We start from the raw sequence: 25,720 nt of genomic DNA, 5'->3' as shown, positions 1-25,720 counted from the left end.
CACTGTCTGAGGCAGTCAATAAAGGACTACTTATAATTTGAACTTTTTTTTCTCCTCAGTCAACCAGTAATATATAACTGGTTGAAATGTCCATCTGAGTACAATTCCAAGTGGGGAAAAAAGACACTGAAAACATGGAGGCTGTTTGGAAATATGGTTTTAATGATGGATAGGACCACATGGTTTGAGGTTGTGGGCAATCGAGCACATGGAAGAGAGGGGGGGGGGATTTATACCCTGTCTTGGCCTTTGAATTTGAGCTTATCCTATTGGTTGCAGTCAGACTCCCATGGGGCTATGCAGTCCTAGCTGAGTTTGCCTGTGTCCCAGGCTTGGTTGAACCTTGCTGAGTGATGCAATGAAGGGACTTTGGACAATTCCTATTATGGCTTAATGGCTTTGTCCTGGTTTGGATCTTGAATGAGGGTATTTGCTTATGAATAGACCTAGCCATCTCTTTATCTCTTAAGTGCTGACTTCTGCTGTGGGCTATTGAGGAGGGTGGGGGTATTAAGTGTACTTTCTGCCTTTAAAAAAAACCATGTTTCTCCATTTTTCATCCAGGGAAATATAATATTCTGCCTTTTTAATATTTCCTAGAATATTCCATTCTTCTAGGAGAGGGGTGGGTGCTAACTTCTTACAACTTCATAAATAATTTTAAAATATTGTTCATTATCTGCATTTTTACTAATGAACGGGATTCAAGATACAGGTCTTTAATTTTTTAAAAAAAATTAAAAACAGTCATAGATTATTCAATTGAGATTAAGAATCATGGCATGTAATCCTAGCTTTTCACCTTTTTTCTTTTTTGTATTAATAATGTCTTACATGAAGGACTGGGTGTAAATAAAACTTCTCAATTTAAATGCCTTTAAATTGAACTCCTATGGAGTTTAAAATCATTATGCCCATGTCTGTTGAGATTTTCCTCTTCCCATCAATAGAGGTGTCAATCTAGTGTATACTATTAAACCTATAAATAACTAACAAAAAAATCAGAAACTGGAACAGAATGGGGAGGCAATTTATATTTTGTTGTTCAGTTTAGTGATCATGCTATTCGTATTATAGAAAAGTTTAGAATGCTTCTAATATTATTTAGATTTTAAACATTGTATATGTGAGAATCTAGATAATACTATATTAACTAATAACAGTCTTTAAAGTTTGGTTTATGACCTGGCTCAAAATTATTTTCAGTAATAAAATTGAAAATTAGTTACCTAAGCCACAATATATTTGTCACACATTTTTTTCATAAAACCTCCTAGGATCAATGTGACTTGGAAAATATATATATATATATATATATATATATATATATATATATATATATATATATATATATATATATATATATATATATGTATATAATTTCAAATTAACAGTAAACCAATAAAGCATACATTATTATCACAATCTACAAAAAGTTGTTTTATGTAGTTTAAACATATTATTTAAATTAAAAACCTGTTTTGCAATCATTTTGTTACCGACACTGTATCTTTCTTTGAGCATAAACAAGGCTGGTTGCCTATTAAGAGACTAATTATCCAAGCATTTCCAGTGTTTACATTTATAATAAAACAAGTATATAGTTTATGATTATCTCAAGGAAGAGAAAATAGTCACAAACACAAAATGTTTCTAGTACACCAGTAATAGTGGAAAGGAAGAGGAGGAGGAGGGAGGAAGAGATAGTAATAGAAGTATGGTAATGACAGCATTTGTTGAGTTCTTAATATTTATTTATATTTGCATCCTTTGTATGTTTTCTGCAGGCACTTAATCTTACATGCAGTGTCTGGGGAAATCCTGTCCCGGAGATTTCATGGCTCAAGAATGAAAGACTCCTGAAAGCAGATGACAATATCATCTTGAAATATGAATCAGGAAAACAAGCCTGCTTCACTATTACAGCTGTCAGTACGATTGATTCGGGCAAATATAGCCTTGTAGTAAAAAACCAGTATGGTACAGAGACAAGTGATTTCACTGTCAGCGTGTTCATACCTGAGGAAGGGGTTGAAATCCCACACCCGGAACTTGGTAAAGGAGATAAGAAAAAGAAAGCATGAAGCATAACTTAAGGGCACATGTTTATCCCTACCTTAATAATGTGTGTAAACTACAGGTAGTTCTTGACTTACAATCACAATTGGGACCAGAATTTTGGTTGTTAAGCGATATGGTCATTAAGTGAGTCATCACATGACCAGACCCAATTTTACAACCATTTTACCATGGTCGTTAAATGAATCACAAGATCAACTGAGCCATGTGTTTTTTTTAGCCAATCTGGTTTTTCCAATTGAGACTGCTTGTTGAAAGCTGCCTGGTTGCAAATTGCAATCATGTGACTGCGAGACACTGCAAGGCCAACTGTTGATTGTGTGGGTGATGTGACAGTCGCAACTTTGAGGACAATTGTAAGTCACTTTTTCTGAGGCCATCGTAACTTCAAGCCGTAGCTAAACGAATAGTTGTAGGTTGAGAACTACCTGTGTTTTACCTGTATATAAGTTGCATCTAGATTCTTCCATTAATTTCATTTGAGATATTAAAACTTGAACTATGTTAGACAAAAGCAGTTGCATATCTCTTCCACCATCTTCCCATTCTGACCATTCAAAGGTTTCTTAATTTTTTTCCCTCTCACCAGTCCATAATGAGGCAAAATCATCAGTTAGTGCATGTGACAAATAGTTGGCTATTCTCCAATGTCCAGGTGTTTATGAGTAAAAAGTATACTGCATATAAATCTACAAGGAAATGAAAGACTCAGAATGGTTTACTGTAGTGAAATTCTAGTAATTCAGAATCTAGAAATTGTTATACTGGTAATCTTTGAATTTACTATAGCACAGTAGTAGAAAATTAATATTAACTATATTAATATTGTTGTCAGCGGAAATTTCAGTTCTGGATATTCCTTGTTATTCACAAATAAATATAGGAAACTTATTTCTTTCACCATGTGGGTGTCAGCTTGTCTTTATTTTTTATTCACCTCCTGATACTTTACTATTCTTTTCATTTAAGATCAGTGTTCTTCTAAGTTTATTTTGCTTGTGATAACCTTTTTTTCCAGTCTTCACTACAGCAATTATAAAGGAAATTCTGATATTTTATTTTTCTACTAATTTCTGGCACTTTGGTCTCCACTATAAATCTACTTAAACATTCCAGTGACTTTATGTTTGTTAATATTTTTAAGTGGAACAGAAAGCTTTTCGGTATTATTTTCTAGGGACAAATAAGCAACAATTTCTCATTCTTTATTGAGGGGGAAAGGGGTAAATTTAACTGATTATCCACTCCTCTGAGCAGAATGGATGTATTTTCATTGCCAGTGGTTGCAAAGATGCAGTGATTTTCTCTTCTCTGGAAGAAAAAATGACACCACCAGTTTCTGTTGCAAAAACTTGGATCATCATTAGAATATAGCAAAGAAAACCATTTGGGCAGAAATATATTTCTTTATATGGTTATAGATAATCCTCACTTACCAACCATAACTGGGACTGGGAACTCTGTCACTAAGTTATACAACACCATGTGCTGACTTAAGCAATTCTGGCAGTTCCAGTTACTATTGTTAAGCAAATGCTGTCTGATTTGAATCCAACTTCTTCTGGGCTTTCCCACTGATTTTGTCAGAAGCCAGCAGTAAAAATTACAAATTGTCCACAGACACTGGAATGTTGTAATTGTGAGCCAGCTGCCAAATGTCTGACTTGCAATCATGTGAGTGCAGTACCCTGTGATGGTCACAACTATGAGGACCCATTGTAAGTTGCCCTCAGTACTGTCATAATTTCAAAGGGTTGATTAATGAGTGAGTGTTACACATATATATGAGTGTGGATGTTGAGTAGGGCTTTATTATGTACATATCTGTATGTGTGAATTGTGGAGAATGTTCTCTCTCTAATTCTGAATGCAAACACGAAGATATATCTCTGAACTGAAGGAATAGAATCCCTGAATTATTATATATCCCTCGCAGTGAGATCGGTGGCAAACAAATTTAACAAATAAATAAATAAATAAATTGGACCTTATGATCTGAATTCCATTATTATGTACTTAGCAAAAGTGCAAAGACTAACATAATGATTAAGCAAATATCTATCTTCTTGTTGAATCCAAACTACTAGAGTTTTATTATTTGTTTATTTATTTTGGTACTCTGTTCCAACTGGAGCATTTATCAGCATAATAATTGTTAGCAAAACCATTTAAGTGATTATTTTTGTTAGCACAAAATTTAAAGAATGTAATATTTTCAGTTCGCCACCTGAAACACATACTTAAAAAGCCAAACATTTTGATTGCTATTTATTTACATCCCTACTCTGGCCTTTCCCCTCCAGAGGATGTAGACTGCTACAGTCAACAACACAATCAAGTTGACCTTGATTGGAGTTGGAAAGAATATTTAGTCTATAGTCTAGTCTGGGAATTGAACAAACATTTCCCCCCCCAAAAAAGTAAAAAAATAAAAATAAAGTAAAAAAGTAAAAACACCACTGCCACCCCAACTCTGATATTGTTTCCAAAACAACCCTATATGGATGTATCCATGAATATACCGCACCTCAAATTCAACTCAATAGAGAAGTTAATTCAGAAGTATTTATAGAGAGCTATTGTGAAAGATACTTTTAAGTACCGTATTTTCACGACCATAAGGCGCACTGAAAATCCTAAAATTTGATCAAAAACCGGCAGTGCGGCTTATAACCCGGTGCGCTTTATATATGGAGCAGTTTCCCTCCCCAGCGCCCAGGCTTTCTCCTCCGTTCCTGCCTCCCGTCCCTTCCACCATCTGAGCAGTTTCCCTCCCCAGCGCCCAGGCTTTCTCCTCCGTTCCTGCCTCCCGTCCCTTCCACCATCTGAGCAGTTTCCCTCCCCAGCGCCCAGGCTTTCTCCTCCGTTCCTGCCTCCCGTCCCTTCCACCATCTGAGCAGTTTCCCTCCCCAGCTTGCCCAGGCTTTCTCCTCCGATTGGTTTTAATGGGGAGGTCCGATGGAATAGCGCTTAATGGGAGAAGGATTAATAGTTTCTCGGGTTCAAGCTGCGGATTCTAACTTTCACAAAGGGAACTAAAGCTGAGCAGGTAATTGCTTTATTAAAGCCGATTCAGTTCGCGGGAGATATTTGGTGCGCTTCTTTGAAAATCTCCCTCCCAATTCTGCCCAACGCCTCCCCGACCTTACTGGACGAATGGTGCAGGGGGGGTGTATCATGTAGTGCGTAGTCCGAGGAGTGGCAGATGTTGTGATTTCGTTAGTAATTTGTTTGTTTGCGAAAGTTGCGCGCGGATGAATGTTGCAAAAAAACCGTGCGGCTTATAACCCGGTGCGCTTTATATGTGAAAAAAGTTTGAAAAATTAATGTTAACTGATAGTGCGGCTTATAATCCGGTGCGCCTTATGGTCGTGAAAATACGGTAGGTTTGACAAATTTGTGAAAATTGGTTGTTTCAAGTTAGTTTGACAAAATTCTCTCCAATTAGCACTTGGCATCCAGGAAATATTATTATCACATGAATATTACATTTAATTTATTTGTTTTTAATCCCACCTTTATTATTTTTATAAATAACTCAAGGCAGCGAACATACCTAATGCTTCCTCCTCCTATTTTCCCCACAACCACAGCCCCGTGAAGTGGATTGACTGAGAGTTACTGGCCCAAAGTCATCACTGACTTTCATATCTAAGGCAGCACTCAAACGCGTGGTCTCTCATTTCTAACCTGGTGTCTTAACCACTAGACCAACTACAGATAAAAACTCTTAATTCAACAATAAACCTCTAAAACTAAGGTTGCATGACAGAGTCTTTAACTTTTTACTGCAAAAGGGCAGTAATAGCATCACTTGGGTCACCAGGCGTGGAAATATAGCATTTGATCTTGTCAGCATACTGCAGATACCTCAATCGATGGTGATGGATGATCTTATTCAGCGACTTCATGTAGATATTAAAAGGGAGTGGAGAGCCCTGTTGAATTCCAGAAAATAGTGGCTGATGGCTAGACTTTTCCTTCCCTATTAGCATTGTTTGGAATTGGCCATGGAGAAAGGAGCCAAACCAGCAAAAACATGTGATGCCCATTTCCATAGCTGGTTTAAAGGATACTATAATTGATGGTAATGAAGACTGACGAGAGGTCAAGGAAAGTGAGAATGGTTGCACTATCTCCATGATGCTCTTGTCAGAGATTACCAACAAGAGCAACCTATGCCTCTATGACCTCTTTCAGATGAACTTATGAAAGGATAGCTTTATGAATGGCAGTCTGCAGCGGGAGGGAAAGCCCAGAACTGGCAGTCAAAGCACACAGGAAATAATATATCCTTAATTTCTGCAGAACTCCTAGTTTCAACAGCAGCACATTCCTTGCCAACCACGCCACAGTTGAACTTGAGCTGGAAATAAAGAGGCTCATTGATGGTATTAGACTGTAGAGCTAACCACCAAAACCATGTGTGGAAGTGTCTACAATACAATGAAAATTCTTATATACTGCCTATGCTTGTTTTTTTAAAAAGGATGCTGTACATAAAATAGCAAACAGCAAGAAATTAGAGGTTTTGAGGAAATATAAATGCATCTGCATGTACAACATCTTTGCACAAACAGTACTAACAAGTTAGCAGATTTCACCAGTGCAGAATACTGTTTCAAGCATTATGGTTGTTGTTTTTATTGAATGTCAAGGATGTAATAATACTAAAAAAAATACTAATGCAGGTCTTGTGTACCACAGTGTATTTTCATTTTTTAAAGAAGTGTCTTGAGATAAATTGCACATCTAATCACCATTCTTTTCATTTTCCTAAAGCAGAAAGTACATGTATTAAAATTTCACGAGTGAAAGCTAAAATCCTGGGAAACAGCATAAATCATAGCTTTAAATATCCAGCTTTGGCATATACGTGGTTCAGCCATTGAAGAAGGACTCTTTCAAAATAGTTTTCTAAATGTATGAGAGCTACAAACTTATGCAATAATATGTGAAGTGCTTTACTGGCATCAGACCCAGATCCATAAAAAAGGCATTAAGGCAGCAGTTCAGTCAGTCTCAGAACTGGTATCTTTTCGTGTCTGCCCTATGTCAATAAACAATGACTGCATCTAAGAGACTAAATGCTGTATTCATAATGCATACTTATATTTACCGCAGTATTTGCAATTGGAGTATCTGGATTGACAGGAATCAGAGACCAAAATATTCCCTACCATTCTTTCTCATTTTCAAAAAGCACACAAGCAAGAGATCTCATACTTTGGGAACTCTCTGTGGTTTTAAACTATTGTACTATTTTTTTTTGCCACAAACATGAATATTATCTGATGAATAGTGCTTTGGAAACTTTCTCAGAATGTCTCAAGCAAGCCATTTTCCTTAAATCACCCCATTATTTTTTTCAAAATATCAGTAATATGAACAGCCTGCTAGAGGAAAAAACATTTCATGATTTAAAATGTTTTGAATCCATTTGAAATGAATGCAATATATGAGTGATAATTTACAACTTACGTTACTGTTCACAAGGAATCTACAAAGAGTTGGTCACTGCTACTATACCTACACACCAATCACTGAACTTTCTCCTTTCACTTTCCTAATCGTGAGTCATGTTGCTCTTCAGAGTATCAATTCTTATTTTGTCTCCTTGAAATCTGTTTGGCCATCTGTAAACACAGCTAATACATTTAAAATATCTCTGAAACATGTAATTGCATTTGTCCATCAGGATATTGAAATTTTTCTCACATCAGATGAAGTCACTATAACTTGTAATATATGTAGTCTATAGAAGAAGATGGTATCTCATCATTCTACGAGATCATTAAACAATGTATATATGGAATATACATTCTGCTAGAATATCTCACTTCACCTAAAGAAGAAAGCCCATGTGATGATATCTCCAGCTCAACCTCTTACCAGCTTCTAGGTTTTCTATAAGAGGGTGTGTGGGTTCAATGGTTAAAGACACTGAGCTTGTCAGCTGGGAATCTGGCAGCCCGGGTTTGAGACCTAAGCACCAGAGGTGGTGTTCTGCCAGTTCACATTGGTTCAAACAAACTAGTAGTGGCAGTGATGCGAGGCTCCGCCCACTGACCCAGATGTCATCACAGACCTTCTGCGCATGTGCAAAAGGTTCTGTGCATGCCCAGATGTGCATGCGCCCACTGTGCTGGCTCCCTCGGCTAAGAAACAAAGATGAGCGCCCCCTAGAGTCGGACACAACTGGACAGGAGAAACCTTTACCTTTAGGTTTTCTATGGAAATAAATGTATTTCACTAGAAATTTTAAAAAATCAGCATATTGTTTTGATTTGCACTTTTCTCAAGATGAATGAATCAAAGGCATATGTGGTCCTAGGGATGTTTAGTTTCTTTCAGCCCAGTTCAGTTTCTGATTACTTTATGAATGTACAAGCAGAATAGAAACTAAATTCCATTTAACTACCCCTCTCTCCTGATATTAGTGTGGGTGTAACAATGCAAACATTATTAATATGCATTGATCTAGTGTTATGAAGCCAGCTTGTACATCAAGATGTTGCAAGCTGTGTGTGTGAAAGTATGTTTTTATCTTTTTATATGCACAGATGGATATTGTTTTATGGCAAGATATATAATGCATCTCTAGTTAAGATTCATAATAAGTATTTAGTCTTAATTCCTGTACCTACTTGACAATATCACTACTAAAATGGTGTAGGAAGTCCCCTCTCCTAGAGAATGAAAAAATATTTTGGGGGATATTAAAAGAGGTAGAATATTAAATTTTCCCAGATAAATGGAAAACATGTTCTTAGAGGCAGAAAGCAGCCCCCAGTCTTTCTTAATAGCCTACAGCAGATGCCCGTTAAGAAATCTTGGCCCAAGCCTATTCACAAACAATACACCTTCACTTCCAATGGTAAGATTAAAATTTATATCCCCCTTCCATTCTAAGAACAGGATCTGACTTTTTAGGACATAATGGAATTGACCCACCACCATTAGAATAGCAAAAAAAAACACCAGGCTCACTATATTGCAAATCCCTGCAGCATTTCAGAAACTGTATAAAAATCCTTGTAGTCATCAAGTCAATTGGTCAGCTATCCCAGAACTGCACGCTGTGGTTCTGTTCATCAATAAACTTTCTTTCCAATCAGCCTCTATTTTATTTTCAGCACCTTTCTCCCAGCTTGGAACTGAAAGAGATAGATTTTTCTTCCTCCAATTGTTAGGCAGAACAATTTAGTTGCACTACACCATGGTGATAAATAACACAAGAGAGAATCTTCCTTTAGCTTATTTGTAAAGCAAGGTTCTTCTCCCCACTGTTTAAACAGACTGAATACACAGCAATTAAACAGTGTTTTATATCACTGTGTGACATTTAGGACACTGAATAGCATGAAAACGTTGTTTATTATCAACTCAATGCTTTATTGCATGTTTCCTTTTACAGTTTCCTTATTCAAGAATTTTAAAGTTGGAGGGAAATCAGAATACAGAAAGAGTAGAGTACCCACCAGAGAGTATAAACAGCATTATTCACATTGGGTCCTTAGGAATTTGGAATTTGGTCCCAATACCTTTGAAAGTTGGCATGAAACTGCAATCAATAGTGACCATAGAAAAATAATTGGAATGTCTTATGATCAGGGGATTCTCAGGCTGCAATAAAACAATGAATGAAATATATTGGGAGGATTTATTCCTACAGAAAGTCTGTTTTTAAAAATTTCATGTTTTTGTTGTGGTTCAATTACTTTTAATATTATGTTGACAGGATTATCTGCCATCAATACAGTAACTGCTTTCTGAGTTCTTGTAAATTTATTTTTACAGTAGCAATACAGTATCTAGTTGTTTCATCTTCTACTGTCTGTTAGAAGATATTACAGTATCTAGTTGTTTCATCTTCTACTGTCTACTAAAATTATTATTTTTTAAATCTCATCTTCACATTGTTTTCAAAGTTTTCAAAAGCATTAGCTTTCATAGTAGTATTTCCTCTGTCCCAGTAAGCAGTTTGGGTTTGTTTCATCTGAAGTATTTGTTCTTCTCATGGTCTAAGGTATTCTCAACAATTTTCTCCCACAACAAAAATCATTTTAGCCAACTTTCACAGTCATATCCCTATTTGGAAAACCCAATTTCTATCCATGTTATGTTCCTTAATGTAATCAGTTATCTGGGGAAATGCTTAATTCCTCCCCTCTCTTTTGACCTCAGCCCATACCGCTCCACTTGTGTGCAAACTGGTAATGGAGCAAAACACCCAGAGCTGATTGTAAGGAAATAATTGTATGATACTGACAATTCTTCCCTGCTTAGCATGTGCCAAATTTAATCAGAAGTACTATGGTGGAATGTACAGACTTGACTCTCTGTCAAGGTAGAATAGATCTCTGTGATGAGGAAGCATCTCCTTGAGGCAGATCGCACCATAATCTAATACAATAACCACATTTCAGTATCAGAGCTGAAGGACCTTATCCACAAGGAATTTTTTGATATGTATGACAGAGAACCAGTTTTGGAAAAAGAAAATCCAGTTGCTTTTTGAAAAAGCACCTTTGGGATAATGATGACCTGGATGACTGAAAATCTCCATAGGCAGAGGCCCATTAGTAAGATAGCAGGAATGTTCATTTACATGTAATGTTTGTAACGATATATTCGAGCGGAAAGCATCCTTGAACTCATGCCAAGCTCGGTGCCACCTACCAAACCCTCTATAATCAAGAGATCATGACTCAAAGGAAGCTTTTTTTTTCTCGAGAAAGAAAAAAAGGAAGCGCCTCCTCCTGGCCGCTGCCACACCCACTCATTAAAACGTATCGCCAGACGTCGCCTCAAAGTGCCATGGTGGGTAGGGCGAGTAACGTGGCCTTTCCCTCCCCCCACCGTCACGTGTGATTCACCTCCCCCCCGCCACTCCGCGCTGCCCTGTTGCCGTTTTAACTTAGCCCAACAGAAGAGGGAGGAGCGAGAATTTCCGCAGCGATCTCGTGCGTCACTGCTGCTTCTCCCTCTTGCCCGCCCTCCCTCCGCCTCCTCCCCCCCCCCTCCGTGAGTCCCGCGCTGGCTGCCTAGCCAGCCCATTCAGTTCATTTAACCGCCGCCGCCAACGGTCGCTGGCAGCTGCTGCTTGCATCTTTCCCGGTTTCATCCGGTTGAGAGGGGGGAAAAGGTAAGGAATGGGGAGATCCCGCTGCCCTTCGACGGGAACGCAGCCTTGTGTCAGATGGCTGGTTTAGCTGAGAGGGCTGGAGTGGCCGCATCCTTTCTTTTCCGTCCCTCCCCGCCGCTCTAGGTCCTGTCCTCTCCCATCCTTCATCCTTCCTTCCTTTTCCTTATCGGCTGCCTCTTGGTCCCTTTCTTGTGCCGGCATTTCTGTGAGCTTGGATTGCTCACCCAGGCGACCGTGAAGCCTTAATTTAGATGTGTTTGTGTTGCTTCGATCCTTTGCGTGTCTTCTTGCCCGGGAGAAGTCATCCCGGCAAGTCTCCCGAGCCACCTCCGCCACTCGCCACCCCCAGGCCAAGCGTTGATTTTTCAAAGCCCGAGCAGAAGGAGAAAGACTTGGGTGAGATTTTTTTCCTATAGGGAGGGGGATTCTTCCCTCATCAGCACGGATGATGTTACCTAGTTTGGGTAATGAAACGTCTGCAAGAAAACAAGCGAGCTCGAGAGCACCGAGGACCCTCTTGTCAACCCTAAGCTACAAATATTCTCCTTTATTGATTCTCCCTTATTGATTCTCCTCTCTCCATAAGCCAACTGGGAAAACTGGTACTTACTAAGTGCCTGATTCTGAGAGCATCATCATCATAACCATAATAACTATAATATCCGTAACAACAACAACAACAACCATAATGGAGAAAGAGGAGGTAGAGGAACAGTTGATAGAACTAAAAGGTTTAAAATAGTTGAACTGCAGTTTTAAAACAAACAGAAAGATGCTTTGGGCACATGGAGACGTCTCACCTGTTTTATAGCAGTACTGTATACAATGCAGTTGCCATAATTAGTTCCTTATTGTCACCAGAACAATGGCTATCTTGTTATTGTTAAAATTGTTATTAAAGTTAAAAGGAACTATGGCTTTTTTTATTTGTAGCAACCTTTGGTGTAATCTTGGTTTCAAACAGGATTATTGAAGTCCCTCAGTACAATGGTTACATTTTGAGGGTTTATTACTTTTGCTTTCCTTATTGTCACTCTGGCTTTGCCAACCTAGCTTCTTGATAGCTCAGTCTTTCATTAAAACAATGACAATAGAGCTTGTGCTTGAGAACAGTTATATTTCATTGTGATAGTTGGAATTAAAATTCTCAGGTAAATTTGGAAATGTAGAAATGGGCAAATATCTAACTAGAAAGTTTTATAAGACCAACCTGCTAAGGAATTTATTGAGATTGGACCAGTTTTTGTAAGATATTTCTAGAACATTTAAGTAGTTTGCATCGGATTAATATAAAGTCTGAAAGTGGTAGACTAATATTTGAAATAGATCATAATGTTTTACCTTCTAATAGGACCATCATTCAGCAAATGTATGCTATTGCTGGGCCATACCTTTGGAAACATTTTCAAGCTTCATTCCAATTACCAAAAATGTAAATGTTTCTCAGTATTTTTTTCAGACTTCACTAATAGACTGTTAAGTAAAACCTGTTCCAGTACAGATTTTAAAAAATGAATTTCAGAGGGTTATACCAGACTTTGTCAGGGAGCAGCACGGTGACCTAGAGGTGGAGCTCTTGCCTCAGGAGGCTGTGAATTCAACTCTAGAGGAGCAGATAATTCTCTCTCTGGGCGCAAAGAAAAAGTATCTGCTGCAAACTCAGCGTAAGCGTCGGGAAGGGCATCCGGCCAGTAAACTCCATTCAGTCACCTTGATTCCATCCTGATGCAAGGGGATTACAGGGTCATTTTTTTAAAAAAAGACTAGACTTTCTCAACCTTGTTACCCTGGAGGAATCTCTGAAACAGGTCTCAGGGTACTCCTGCATAAAAAAAATAACTACAGTTCACACTGTTAATGTGATTCATAAACTGGCATGTAAAAATTTCCACCATTGCTGTTGCTAGCATTGAGCAAAATTAAAACACAATGTTTTTCCATCACAATCTTGTGAATTGTGACCACTCATGAAATCCTCATCAGTGATGATCACTCATGAAACCCCAGTTGAGAAAGGCTGCTCTATTGTCAAAAAAGGAATGTAACATATGATTTACTACACTGTCAGTCAGCTGTTTTTGATAAATTATATTCCTTTCATAAATTTCAAACATTTTATAAATACTATATTTGTGCCCATTAACTGATTAATAGTGATGCCTTTTCAGTGTATGATTTAAAAAAAATCAAAGCTTTTCCTGCTATTTTAAAATAAGAATTATTTATATTCTTATATTTATTATATTTATATAAGAGCCAAGGTGGCGCAGTGGTTAAATGCAGCACTTCAGGCTACTGCTAGATCAGCAGTTCAGCGGTTCAAATCTCACCGGCTCAGGGTTGACTCAGCCTTCCATCCTTCCGAGGTGGGTAAAATGAGGACCCAGATTGTTGGGGGCAATATGCTGACTCTCTGTAAACCGCTTAGAGAGGGCTGAAAGCCCTATGAAGCGGTATATAAGTCTACTGCTATATTCATTTGGCATGAGATATAAAATCTTTTCCTTTCCAGTAAGGCTCAAATATTTTGTACTGCCTTTAGTGCTAGAAATACAGTAAGAATCCTATTACAGGTAATGCTTGCTTACTAACCATTTGTTCACTGTCTGACTGACTGAACGATATAGCAGCACTAAACAAATGATATATATGCCTTCAGCAGTCTCAGTCAGCTGCTGCCACCCTTTGGTCTGTACTTTAGCTTCAGTGCCTCCACAATCCAGTACATAGCACCAGCCACCTCCATTGATCTTGCTGTGCCCAAATGACCTTTGCCTGTATGAGGCAGCTGCTGGCCATGCCAGACCTACTCCCCAAGCTGTGCAGGTTTTCAAAATTGTGTGCATCGTTGCGATGCTTTGGGAGGATTCGTGTGATTTGGAGAATGGTGGGCATGGCATTCTTGTGAGTTTTCAGAAGGTCCAAGAATTCTTCCAAAGCATCATGAAAAGGGCACACTTGATTTGAAGAATGGTTTACACGGTCTTGGGAAGAAAGCCTGAAATGGCCAGCAGCTGCTTCATATAGAGCCAGGACTGGTGCTGCTCACCAGCAGTGGGAAGAAGACAGTGAAGGTCATGTGGGATGGCAGGGACAGTGGAGTGCAGGACAATTGAGGATAGTTGGGGCTTTGCACTGAGGTAGCTGGTTGCAGGACAGGACAGTCTTGAGGTAGTATTCCTCAATGGACCAGTGGCTCAGGGGATGAAAAAGAAACTTGGGGTACCAGTAGCTGCCTAAGACTTCTAATGTCTCTAGACCTCTGCTTCAATCCCAGGGCTTCTAATGCTGTCAATGAGTGCTGCTGTGCAGGATGGCCAAAATGGCAGATATGGAGGACAGATTGGTTAGTGGGCCAATTTCAAGAAAATACATTCTCTTTATCAAGGTTTGGGCCTTGGAAGAGACCAAGCCAAGAATGTCTTGCATCAGAGTGGATCCTTAGGTAATACCTGGTGGGATTTGTTTAATAATAGCAAAGGGACTGCTGAGATTTCTGTCACTAAGCAATGCAGACATGTGATGTGCTTTACAACCATATTGCTTAGCAATAGAACTTCAGGTCCCAGTTACTGTCATAATCCAAGTACTACCTTATTCCATATGGCCTAGACTAATTTATGGATAAAAAAACAACTATATTATTATTATTTTAAAACTGTAAGAAAAGTAGTTTTTTATTCTCTTTTATTTCTTTCCCTTTTCATTTCTGTTTTTTGGTTTTTACTGTTTTGTTAATCTAGTTTTTGTGATAAATGAAATGGTTGGCAACTGTTATTATTCGTATTGCTTTAATTATTTTTGGTATCAGTCACTAGATCAAGGTTGACTCAGCCTTCCATCCTTCCAAGATCAGTAAAATGAGGAACCAGATTGTTGGGGGCAATATGCTGACTCGTAAATTGCTTAGAAAGGGCTGTAAAGCACTGTAAAGCAGTATGTAAGTGCTGTTGCTATTGCTAATGAAAGTCAGTTTAGTATAGTGGTTAACACATCAGGTTAGAAGTCAGGAGATTATGAGTTTCAGTTTCACTTTATGTACAAATCCAGTTGTGTGACCTTGGGCCAATCACTTTTTTCAGCCATAGGAAGGTGGCAATGGCAAACCACTTCAGGAAATTGAGATTATTTGGGAGAAAAAGTAGAGCAGCTACCAATACCTATGGTCCAATTTAGTTGTAGATCGTTGTAGATAGCTGCAATTTATTGGATTGGATATAGCAACACATCATGTGCTTAGTTAGATTAAAAAAAAATAAGGTAATACTGTGATATAATAGGGGCAGTACTACCAAGACAATGGTATTTTTGAGAGAATAGATAGGCAGTTCATGGACATAGATCTCTTTAGGAAATATTTTTGTGAGTTTATCTTATAATAACCTTGCTTTCCTGAGTTTATGTTTGTTCCCAGTATCTTCCTTCCGGCTTTATGTACATTCCTTGACCTTGTTTTATGGCTGAGCTGATAGAGTTCAAGCTTTGTAAATCCCTGAGTAGGTTATAAGGAACGGGGGATGTTTTACTTTGTTTTTGTTGTCCTACCTTTCACACATTTTTCTCCTTTATAATATAGCATAACTAGTGGCAACAGAATCATTTATTAGATCTACATAATATAGTAAAGATATGCTTTTTTAAACAATATCTTGAATAATAGATATGTTGTGAAAACATAGAACAATTTATCATGTATTTCAATATTGTATGCTTTTAAATATTAACTAAAAGGAGGGGAAATTTTGGCCATGCTGAGACTACCATTTGTTTTTAACTATCACTGAAATAAAACTTTAAGAAAATCTTGGTGAGAGCAGAGTCTGGGATGTGGGGGTGGGATGCTGAGAGTCTAGATTCTGTGTTTGGTGGGAGTGGAGTTTGAAGAGGGGGGGTATTTGAGTGGTGGGGTTTGCATTTAGGACGGCATGGTGGCTGCAAAATCATCCAAATTGGAAAGAACAGCCAGTAAATGGTTGGAGGTGACTGAAAATAAGAGAGGATGGTGATGGAGAAGAGAAGAGAGAAGAGAAGTAAGAGAGCACTTTCCTCTAAGCCAGTGGTTCTCAACCTTTTCTTCACTATGGGTCCTCTTTAAATACCTTTTGTGAACCACCAAGACTTAACTCAAGATTTAAATCATAACATTTCCTTAAGCCCTCATAGACCCTCTGTGATGACATTGGGGCCCCGCAGGGGTCCATGGACCACAGGTTGTGAACCACTGTTCTTAGTAGACCACAAGAATGACAGCATGAGTGGAGTTGAGGACTTAGAAAAGGTTTCATTAAATCAGGGTTGTGCTGGGTCTGTACTGGAGGCTACATGTTAGATTTGATATAACTTAAAATAGAACCAGTTTGGTCTAGTGATTAAGGCACCAGGCTAGAAACCAGGAGATTGTGAGTTCTAATCCCACTGTAAACAAGAAAGCCAACTGACTGGCTTTGGGCCACTCACTTTCTTAGCCACAGAGTCAGAGTCAGGCTCAGATGAAAAGCCAGTCAGTCAATTCCATGAACGACCAAATGAATATTTAATATTAAGTCCTTTGGTTGATCCTTGCCTAAAAAGATGTACATAGTGATTATACACCTGTGAATACTAAGGGAAAATGTAACCAGTGCACGAGCAGAATACAATGATCATCTGTAGTTTCTTAAGTTTATAAACTGAGTGTTAATTCTGAGTTTCCATTTAAGTAAGATACATATAACATATGTTTTGTGTAACTATAACCTTTGATTTGTTTAGACCAGGGCTGTCAAACTCGCGACCCGCGGGCTGGATGCGTCATTCACTGGCCACTCCCATGCCCAATTTAGCAAAGAGGAAAAAGTCCTGATATGTCACATGACAACACCATGACAATGCGAGCTTGACACCCTGGTTTAGACCCCATACATGTATTACTAAGATTATTTTGCAATTCATTATAATAAATGGGCTTGAACTTTAGTCTCATAAGATTTTTCAAAGTTCTTAAATAATTGAAAGTGTACTTTTGACATTTTTGACAATACAAATTACCTCTTTTATTCTGAAGTTATGATTAACCTTTTACTTCAGTATCTTACACATATAATCCCAGACCACAATTATCAGATGGATTATAAATTAAAATTTATGATAACATGATTGTCTCTGTGCTTTTTTAATTTAAAGTTCTTTGTATTTGGACTAATATTTTCAAATAACATTTCTTTTTAGCTTTAAAATATGAATTATGTTGGACAGCTTGCTGGACTTCTGGGTACTATGAAGGAGTTGTATAAAGGGATTAATCAAGCTACACTTTCAGGATGTATTGATGTAATTGTAGTTCGGCAGCAAGATGGTACATACCTATGTTCACCATTCCATGTCCGATTTGGAAAACTCGGTGTCTTACGTTCAAAAGAGAAAGTGGTGAGTACCATGAATGTTAGAGACTAGGAAAACAAAATACCTTTCTTTTTTGCCAGTTGTATGTACAATGTAAATTATGCTGTTATTGGGCCACATCATTTTTCCAGATTCAATAAATACTTGTAAAGTAGGATAGGCCTTGTTATAAAATAGCAAAGTTCTGTTCAGTTACCCAGTATGGCTATATAGAGGTCTTTAAAAGTCTGGCCATAGAAAGCATAACAATAAAGGGCATAAACATCAGCTGTATAACGGTGCATTCCACAATCATAACTATTAACAATTTCATCATAAGAATAAATAATGAGATATGATATTAAATGCAAGTAAGCATAGGTACAAGTGGGGAATGCAATAGCACAGTGATGGCGAACATATGGCACGCACGCTGGCCAGCTCAGTTAACCCTTTTTAAAAGCCATTTTTCGCCCTCCCCAGGTTCCAGAGGTTTTATAGGAGCCTGGGGAAGGCGAAAAGAGCCTCCCCCGCCCACCAGAGGCCCTCCAGAGGCTTCAGGAGCTTCCCTGAAGCCTCCGGAGTGCAAAAAAACCCGGCCCTATGGGCAAACCGGAAGTTCAGGAATGGACTTCCGGTTTCCTCAGAGGGTCGTTTTGACTGCTCCCGAGGCTTCAGGGAAGCCTCCTGAAGGTTCCAGAAGCCTCCAGAGGCCTTCTGTGGGGGTGGGGGGGGCTGTTTTTGCCCTCCCCAGGCTCTTATAAAGCCTATAGAGCCTGGGGAGGGTGAAAAAAGCATGCCAAAATAGGGGGGTGTCACGTTTTTAGTGCGCGCATGCACACCGGGAGAATCGCGCATTGCATTTTGGGTGCGGCAAGCCTGCACACGACCCTCCTTGCACTCCACTCACTTATGGCACGCGAGCCAAAAAAGGTTTGCCATTGCTGCAATAACATACTAATATAAATATATAACAAAGCCACCATTCTGAGATGTATACAGTTCTGATTCTTTCATTTCATCAAAAAACTCTAGAAAGAATCAAGAATAGAATAAAGTGATTTAGGAACTGAAACACTTTCTTAAGCCCTCAAGATCTGGCTATCCCGTCAGGCCTGGGGATAGGATTACTCTCACCCCGCCCGAATGTTGAGTGAATGTTGTGTTTTTATGGATAATTTTCTTTTATTCACGATTCTTTTTCTTTTTAAGTCTTGTCTTGCACTCCCTTCCCCTCATTGTTGTAAGCCGCCCTGAGTCCCCTCAGGGAAAAGGGCGGCATATAAATCCTCAATAAAATCCTAAAAAAAAAAAAATCCTTAAGAAAGAAAGTCAGAGATTCATGTGAGCGATAGCAATTATAAAGAAATATAGAAATTTGTAGAATCATGTGGAAAGTAGAAACAATGCATGTACAATTTTTAGCATTTTCCCAATATTAGAATTTATATATTGTGTTGGAATCACTGTTTTCTTAATTAAATGGACACTGATTTAAGAGGAATCATTTTAAGAGCAAAAATAGATCTGTTAAATTGTTAGGAATCCTTGACAACTTTTATTTATTTGTTTGATCTTTATGCATGCATCACAGGTTATTTATGAACAACTTGCAAAAATCAGATCTTAGTGTGGTTCCTAGAGTATATGACATCACATTTTGCCATTAAGATAAAAACATTAATTAACTAGTCGCCAAATACAAAATATTTTCTTTATTCTTTCATTTGGCCTGCCTTATTGCAACTTCTTCCCTTCTTCCAAGAGGGGGCTTTTAATGCTCCTTTTCTTTGTGTTCATTTACAAATAGTTTTTTTTTATTTTAATATTTTAAAATCACTATTGTGGTTAGTTTTGGTTATTTTTGTTGTATTATTTGTGTTTTAACTTTGTGCACCACACAGAGTGAATTGAGCAGTTCTATAAAATTACCAAACAAACAAACAAACAAACATAGTATATTGGTAATTCTTTTGTTTCAATGGTTTGGGTTAAAAGAATAATATATTGATTAAATATAAACATACATTTTCAGCTATATTTTTATTGCAGCAAGTGTTCTGTTGTATTTTTTTTACAGATTGATATTGAAATCAATGGAGAAGCAGTTGATCTTCACATGAAACTGGGTGATAATGGAGAGGCCTTCTTTGTACAGGAAACAGAAGAAAAATTTGTAAGTCATCTAACAAATGTAACTTTATTCCAATTTTAATATTTGGGCAGATGTTTGCTTTTTATTTAGAAAAAATAGTTTTTTTGCAAATAGTTTTTATATTTTATCATTTTCTTTCCTTTTAATTCCATCTCTCACAACTTTTATTTTATTTTCCCTTTCTCTTATTTATTTTTGTTCCTGGATACTTTTGTTCTCCTATACATTCCCTCTCTTTCACACATAACAGGAAATACCAATCAAAGACTATTCAGGAATACTAAAGAATGTAACTCAAAACAGTAATTAAAATATTAACATGAGACAGCAACTTAAAATATTCATGAATACAAGTAAACAATATAATGAAGAAAGACATTATGTCGCTTTTGCTATTTAGGGAACCTTATGAGATAATAGTAGATATATCCCTTCAAAGCTAGTAAACATTCCCAATTAGGTCTGCATTGAAGTTCCATCCTATGGAGGTTTTTTACTAGCTTACATAAATTTTGAACCCTGGTTAAGTACATCTGCTTTTCAATGGTGTCATCTCACTGGAGATTTACAAAAAAAGAAAAACTAGTATGTCTTATTTTGGAATGCTTTAGCTTTTTGCCAAAAATGAGACCATCGAAGCTAAGGAGTCCTTGTTTTTATCACATAGGGATAAATCTGTCTCAGTATCTGTTTCTCAACATTAATTGGATTGCAGATGAAAAATATCATCTCACTCTACACAGGTGACAATCTTAGTAAAACCACCAGCCCTCAGTTCTGAGCTCCTTAACTTCCATATGACCCTCATTAAGAGATTTATAAACTTGTTTACAATTATTTCAGTCTTTCCACTTTTTCAAATCTTTTTATCAGCATTTATCTATTAAACACTACAGCTTTTTTCAAGTATTTCTGATTTACTTATAATTACAAATTACAATTTACAAATAATTTTGGACTGACAAAAAAAATTTTAAAGTGCATTTTTTAAAAAAAATGCACTTCCAAATAAAACAAAAAGGATCTCTTTGGATCATCAAAGCTAATTATAGTTGTGGGGATGCAAAATTGCTGACTTTGTAATTGTCTTAAGTAAATAAGGGTGATAGAGTATGAAATGTGACAGTGTATATAGATGTGGTATATGCATTATCAACCATTTTCCTGTTGTGGAATTGAGGTAAGAATTTTGAAAATATTTCTTCTGTTTTCATTAATTTTTTATTGTGAATTCCATATTCTAATTTTTATCCTTTGTTTTTAACAAACCTATTTCAGTCCAAATGTTATAAAACTGGCTTGTTTTACCAGACCATAATAATTACCAATTATTGAGGATTTGTATATAAAACTAAACAGTGGTTAGAAAAACATGTCCCGTAGGTCTATTAGGCAAGTATGCCTTTCATGGTGAGAAAAAAGGCAGTTGGTGTCCAAATCTTAGTGAATGTCAATACAAACATCTTCATTTGAATGTGGGCATGAAAAGTTAACTTTTCCATCTATTTATATATGTGAATAATAATTTTAAATGAATATCACAGCTCAAACATACTTTTTTTTCTGGACATCATAATGTATTCTTCTATTTCTGTTTCTATTGTCATTAGTGTTAATTTCTGGGTTAAATAATGTAATAATTTCATAAAATATATGTAACATGTAAAATTCATGATCACCTAAATGATTTTTAGGAAAAAGTTCCAGCCTATTTGGCAACATCACCGATACCAACAGACGATCAGTTCTTCAAAGGAAATGATGACAATTTGATGGAGTCAGGTGAAAATGAAACAATAGATTTAAGCTCAGAAATTCCACAAATTGTAGAAACAGAGCCTTTTTTCCCCACTGGGTCAGTGAAGAAAAAAAAACGAAGAAAAAGAAAATGTAAACAAGATGTGAAAAAAGAAGAACAATTCTCTTCTCTTGGAGCTGAGGAAATCTTTGAAATGGAAATAAGTTCAGATGATGACAGGTGTATTCAGCCTTTGAGGTAATATTTTTTAAAGTTCTGTTTGGTTAGACTGTCACATTGTAAAAAGTTCAGTAAGAATATTTCATTTATATTATATAAAGTCCTAAATTAAAAGTATAGTTTTTATTTTATTAATTCAACTCATTAGAAAAATAAGTTTAATTTATCTTTCAAAATTCATATTCAAAGTTATGTAATAATAACTTTAAAAGTAGCTAATGGAATAAGTAATGAGCAAGATTAGATACAATAGGTATGTTTGCTACAAAAACAGATCTTGTAAGTGCTATAACAAGTAAAAATTTATGATTTTTACTAGCAAATTAGAAAAATGAAAAAGTAATCTTCCCATAGGGATACAATTTTAAATATCTAGTTAATATTAAGTAACCATTTGTGGAACTTTGTAAGAATTGCAATTGAAATCAAAAATTTCTATAAAGATCGTTATATTTACAACAATTAAGGTAGATCTTTTCTGAAGAAATGTTAGGGTATATTAATACATACTTAAAAGTAGGTGTATATATAGGCTATTTTTCAAGATCTACTAACAAAACACATGGTTAAACACAAGTATTATAAAGCCCCAAATATGCATCATTCTATAGAGATCTTTGCTGTATAGACTTAAAAGTGTATCAAGGAACAAAGATAATTACTGATCTTTCAAACTTTGATCTATTAAAAAATGTAGCTAAAACATAGAATTGTTAACTGAATTGCTGATATTGGGATGAAAGTGCCTACCAGCTTACCCTTTTTCCCATGTGAATTCTTTGTTACTTCAATGCTGTCATTTAATATTAAATTAAAGTTCATTTAATATATCAATTCTATGTTACAGAAGCCCTGCGGATTCTCCACCAAAGGTTGAAGAATATAAAGATATGTTGATTTACCCTTCAAAGGATGATTACCCTTTATCAGATGGAGACTGGTCTGTTTCAGAGAAGTAAGTCATCTTCATGTATCATTATCAGTATTTTTCACATAAAGTCTGCAGAAGGAAAATCATTAGGTTAGCAACTGTGGGCTGCCTCTACTTTTTGGTATTGTTAGGGATCATGCATTTTGAAACAAACTTCTCTGACAGAGCAGCTCTTTTAAGCGTAGGATTGTTTTTTAAAAAATGTGGGTGGGCACTTTTCATATATCCTTAAATTCTCTTTCAATTCAACTTCCCCTTTCTTGTTAACTCAGAAAGCAGCATAGGTGTCTGGGGATGTGGAGAAATAGGAGAAAACATATATGGTAACATTGTGATGCAAATTCTGCTCCGTATGTGTTATATTGCAATGCAAATATGAAAGGACAGAGCATGTGTTGTGATGTCAAGATCATTATTTTTGAATATGATTATATTCAAAATTGGTAGTGTAGGGCACATCTCAAGACCCATTGATCTCTTTTTACTGCCTTTTCCAAGTATATTCCAAGTATTTGCTTTTACAGTAGTAAAAGCAAAAAAATATTAGTGTTGAGACTGAAAGAGAAAGTGATCAGAAGAATAAAGGAATTTAGGCAATCTCATCTCTTTTTCCCAAAATAAATTATATTTCAGTGTAAATTATGTGTAATCTTCAGTCACAGCAATCAAATCAGTGGGGGTTTTTTCATAGCTTTTGAATCTGTTTTATGTATGAAAAGAGAGTTCTACATGCATCGGAAGTAACTACCTGTAAACTGAAATGAGGCTTATCTGGCCAGACATATTAGTTGTGCTGATAAAAAGATGCATACTGGTTTTTAACATTTCATTTAACATTGATTTCCCTTAATTGAATTAATAGTACAGTAGCGCTTGGTTTGAGAGAATTTTGGCTTCTGCAGATTTTGCTAAATTTCTTTTGAATATACTGCTTTGTTTCTATTTAAATCTGTTACACAACGATATTGGCAAGAGATTGTAGGTAAACCTGTTTTGGAATTGTAGCATACTTTTATAGCATTTAATCTGAAAAGCAGGAAAACATAACAAAAATTGGAGAAGATAAATGTTCACACTGCTATGGTTTTATTTTAATTTCTAGATCAGTCTGAACACCAGCTTGGCTTTCTGCTTTACCACTGAATGTTAATTAGAGAACATTCTTTGTGTAACCTTGTACAAGAAATGACTTTCCTTTGTTTTAACAGTCCTTTTAGCCAGCCCACTTGCCCTAAAAGTGATTCAGAACTGGAAGTTAAGCCTACAGAGAACTTACTTATTAGAGGAGAATCTCACATAGAATGGACCTGGGGAGGCTTTCCTGCATCTACCAAGGTAAACCTCTTTGCAAATCATTCTGTTTTCAGAAAACTTTTGATAATACAGTAGGCATGTGTTTATCAGTATGTTATGAATCATTTTCTAAAGAAATAAATGAAAGGAGCTGCCTCTTGTGGTTCAGTATAGGTCATTTTATACAATAGTCAAAACATTTAAAGGAAGCATCTAAAAAATATTAGTTAAGGTCAATGCAACAAAACCACCCCCTCCCCAACTTTTGCCTTTGTGAGCAATTTGGGAAATTCTACTGGCTATTGTAATGACTCTCGTTGATTTGAACCTTGACATTTGATATCACTGATCTATGTTTGTAAGTAAACTTTGCAAATGTTTAAAATAAATTGGCATAAGCTCAGCAAGTAAAATAGTGCTAAAAGTTGGGCTGATTTGTTTAGCTCCCACTTTTGTACAGACATAATATATGCAGGTTTCAAATTTGAGAATTTTATTTATGCTTGCAGGAATTATTTTGCTTAGTGAAGCTCTAAACAGTGGTTTAAAAGTTATTGAAGTACTGTCAACATTAAAGCCTATGCAGCAAGCATTAGGAAAGGCTTGAGTTTATCTTGAATTAGAATGCTACAGTACACAAGTGTGAGCCACCTAGATAATTCTACATTATTTATCTGTATTTTACATCTTACTTAAAATATATTGCATGCAGCTGCTTCTCTGTTTTATTACTTACTTGTTGATAATGTACCATGGCCTTCTTACAGGAAGGATAGGATAAAAGGTAACCAACTATAGTGTAACAAGATGGTCTTGGGCCACACATTTTCTCTCACTATGTTTTCATAATTAAAGTTTTGTGAAAATAGAAAGAAATTTGGGATCATGAAAATTTGTTGCATGTGGTATAAACAATAAACATATTTGAGCATCATATAGAAATAGTGAATTTTAAGGTACAGAATAGTTTATAAATCAGTAAAGGACCAAGATTCAATATTTTACTTCATATTTTTGATGTGAATATTAATGACTAAATCATTTTTTGTTTTGTGAAATTGATTTTTTTCTCATGTAAATTGATGATATATAGATATTATATAAAAACAATAAAACATTCATGTAAACATTAAAATATTTATATGGGATTAGTAAGGATAAATTTAACCATTTAAGTTTGGGCTAACTGCATAGACCCATAATTGTTGAACTTTTCTTGCATTTGGCCTTTTCTAATTCAAATTATAGAAAGGGTTTTTAAAATTCAAACTGACTTATGTAACCAATATTAAATATTTTAATTCATTATTAAATTAATATTGAAATAAAATTAATATTTTAATTAATATTGATTAAAACAATCTTTAAGCTTGATTAGGAACAATCTTTTTAAAATATGAATATAGATTATAGATGAAAGAAATAATGGCTTGTAAGATTCATGAGGCTGAGTTAAATGACAAGGAACTTGTGTATTAAGTTTTCCACTGACTAAATTGACAGTATGGGAAAAACAGCTATACTTTTATCAGTGATTTGATTCTTAATATGAGTTTTTTTCTGATTGAGCCAATACATCTATTTCTATAGGACCTATTTCAGAATCATGAAGAGGGAGAAAACTTTACTGAAAAATACATTGAAGGAGTGTGGGAATAAAAATCATATCCAAACTGGGACAAACAAAGTATATTTTCTATAATTTAATTTATGATAGATCATCATTGTCAAACATCTTTCAGTGTTTGCTAATATATAGGCTTGATCAGTTCACAC

General features: G+C 36.2%; 2 protein-coding genes across 5 annotated transcripts in view; both read left to right on the top strand.

The window, feature by feature from the left end:
- Positions 1–2,982, top strand: part of MYOM1 (myomesin 1) — an 88,564-nt gene extending 85,582 nt beyond the window's left edge. For all 4 annotated transcript variants that reach the window (XM_087707220.1, XM_087707219.1, XM_087707218.1 and 1 more), the window contains one exon: positions 1,788–2,982. In XM_087707220.1, coding sequence (XP_087563346.1) covers positions 1,788–2,084 — 297 coding nt within the window. In that variant the 3' untranslated portion in view covers positions 2,085–2,982. The remainder of the gene's footprint in view (positions 1–1,787) is intronic.
- An 8,121-nt stretch (positions 2,983–11,103) lies between these two features.
- LPIN2 (lipin 2) overlaps positions 11,104–25,720 on the top strand; it is a 42,345-nt gene continuing 27,728 nt past the window's right edge. Inside the window, exons 1-6 of the mRNA XM_014060980.2 lie at positions 11,104–11,227; positions 17,435–17,632; positions 19,668–19,763; positions 21,437–21,738; positions 22,568–22,675; positions 23,860–23,986. Of these exons, the coding sequence (XP_013916455.2) occupies positions 17,444–17,632; positions 19,668–19,763; positions 21,437–21,738; positions 22,568–22,675; positions 23,860–23,986 (822 nt within the window). The 5' untranslated portion in view covers positions 11,104–11,227; positions 17,435–17,443. The remainder of the gene's footprint in view (positions 11,228–17,434; positions 17,633–19,667; positions 19,764–21,436; positions 21,739–22,567; positions 22,676–23,859; positions 23,987–25,720) is intronic.

The sequence above is a fragment of the Thamnophis sirtalis genome, unplaced genomic scaffold (assembly GCF_051295495.1).
Source record: "Thamnophis sirtalis isolate CommonGarterSnake01/CBP01778 unplaced genomic scaffold, rThaSir2_p1.2 scaffold_2, whole genome shotgun sequence".
Classification (NCBI taxonomy): domain Eukaryota; kingdom Metazoa; phylum Chordata; class Lepidosauria; order Squamata; family Natricidae; genus Thamnophis; species Thamnophis sirtalis.
Note: the sequence above shows the minus strand (reverse complement) of the source record. Positions and strands in the feature narration are given on the sequence as shown.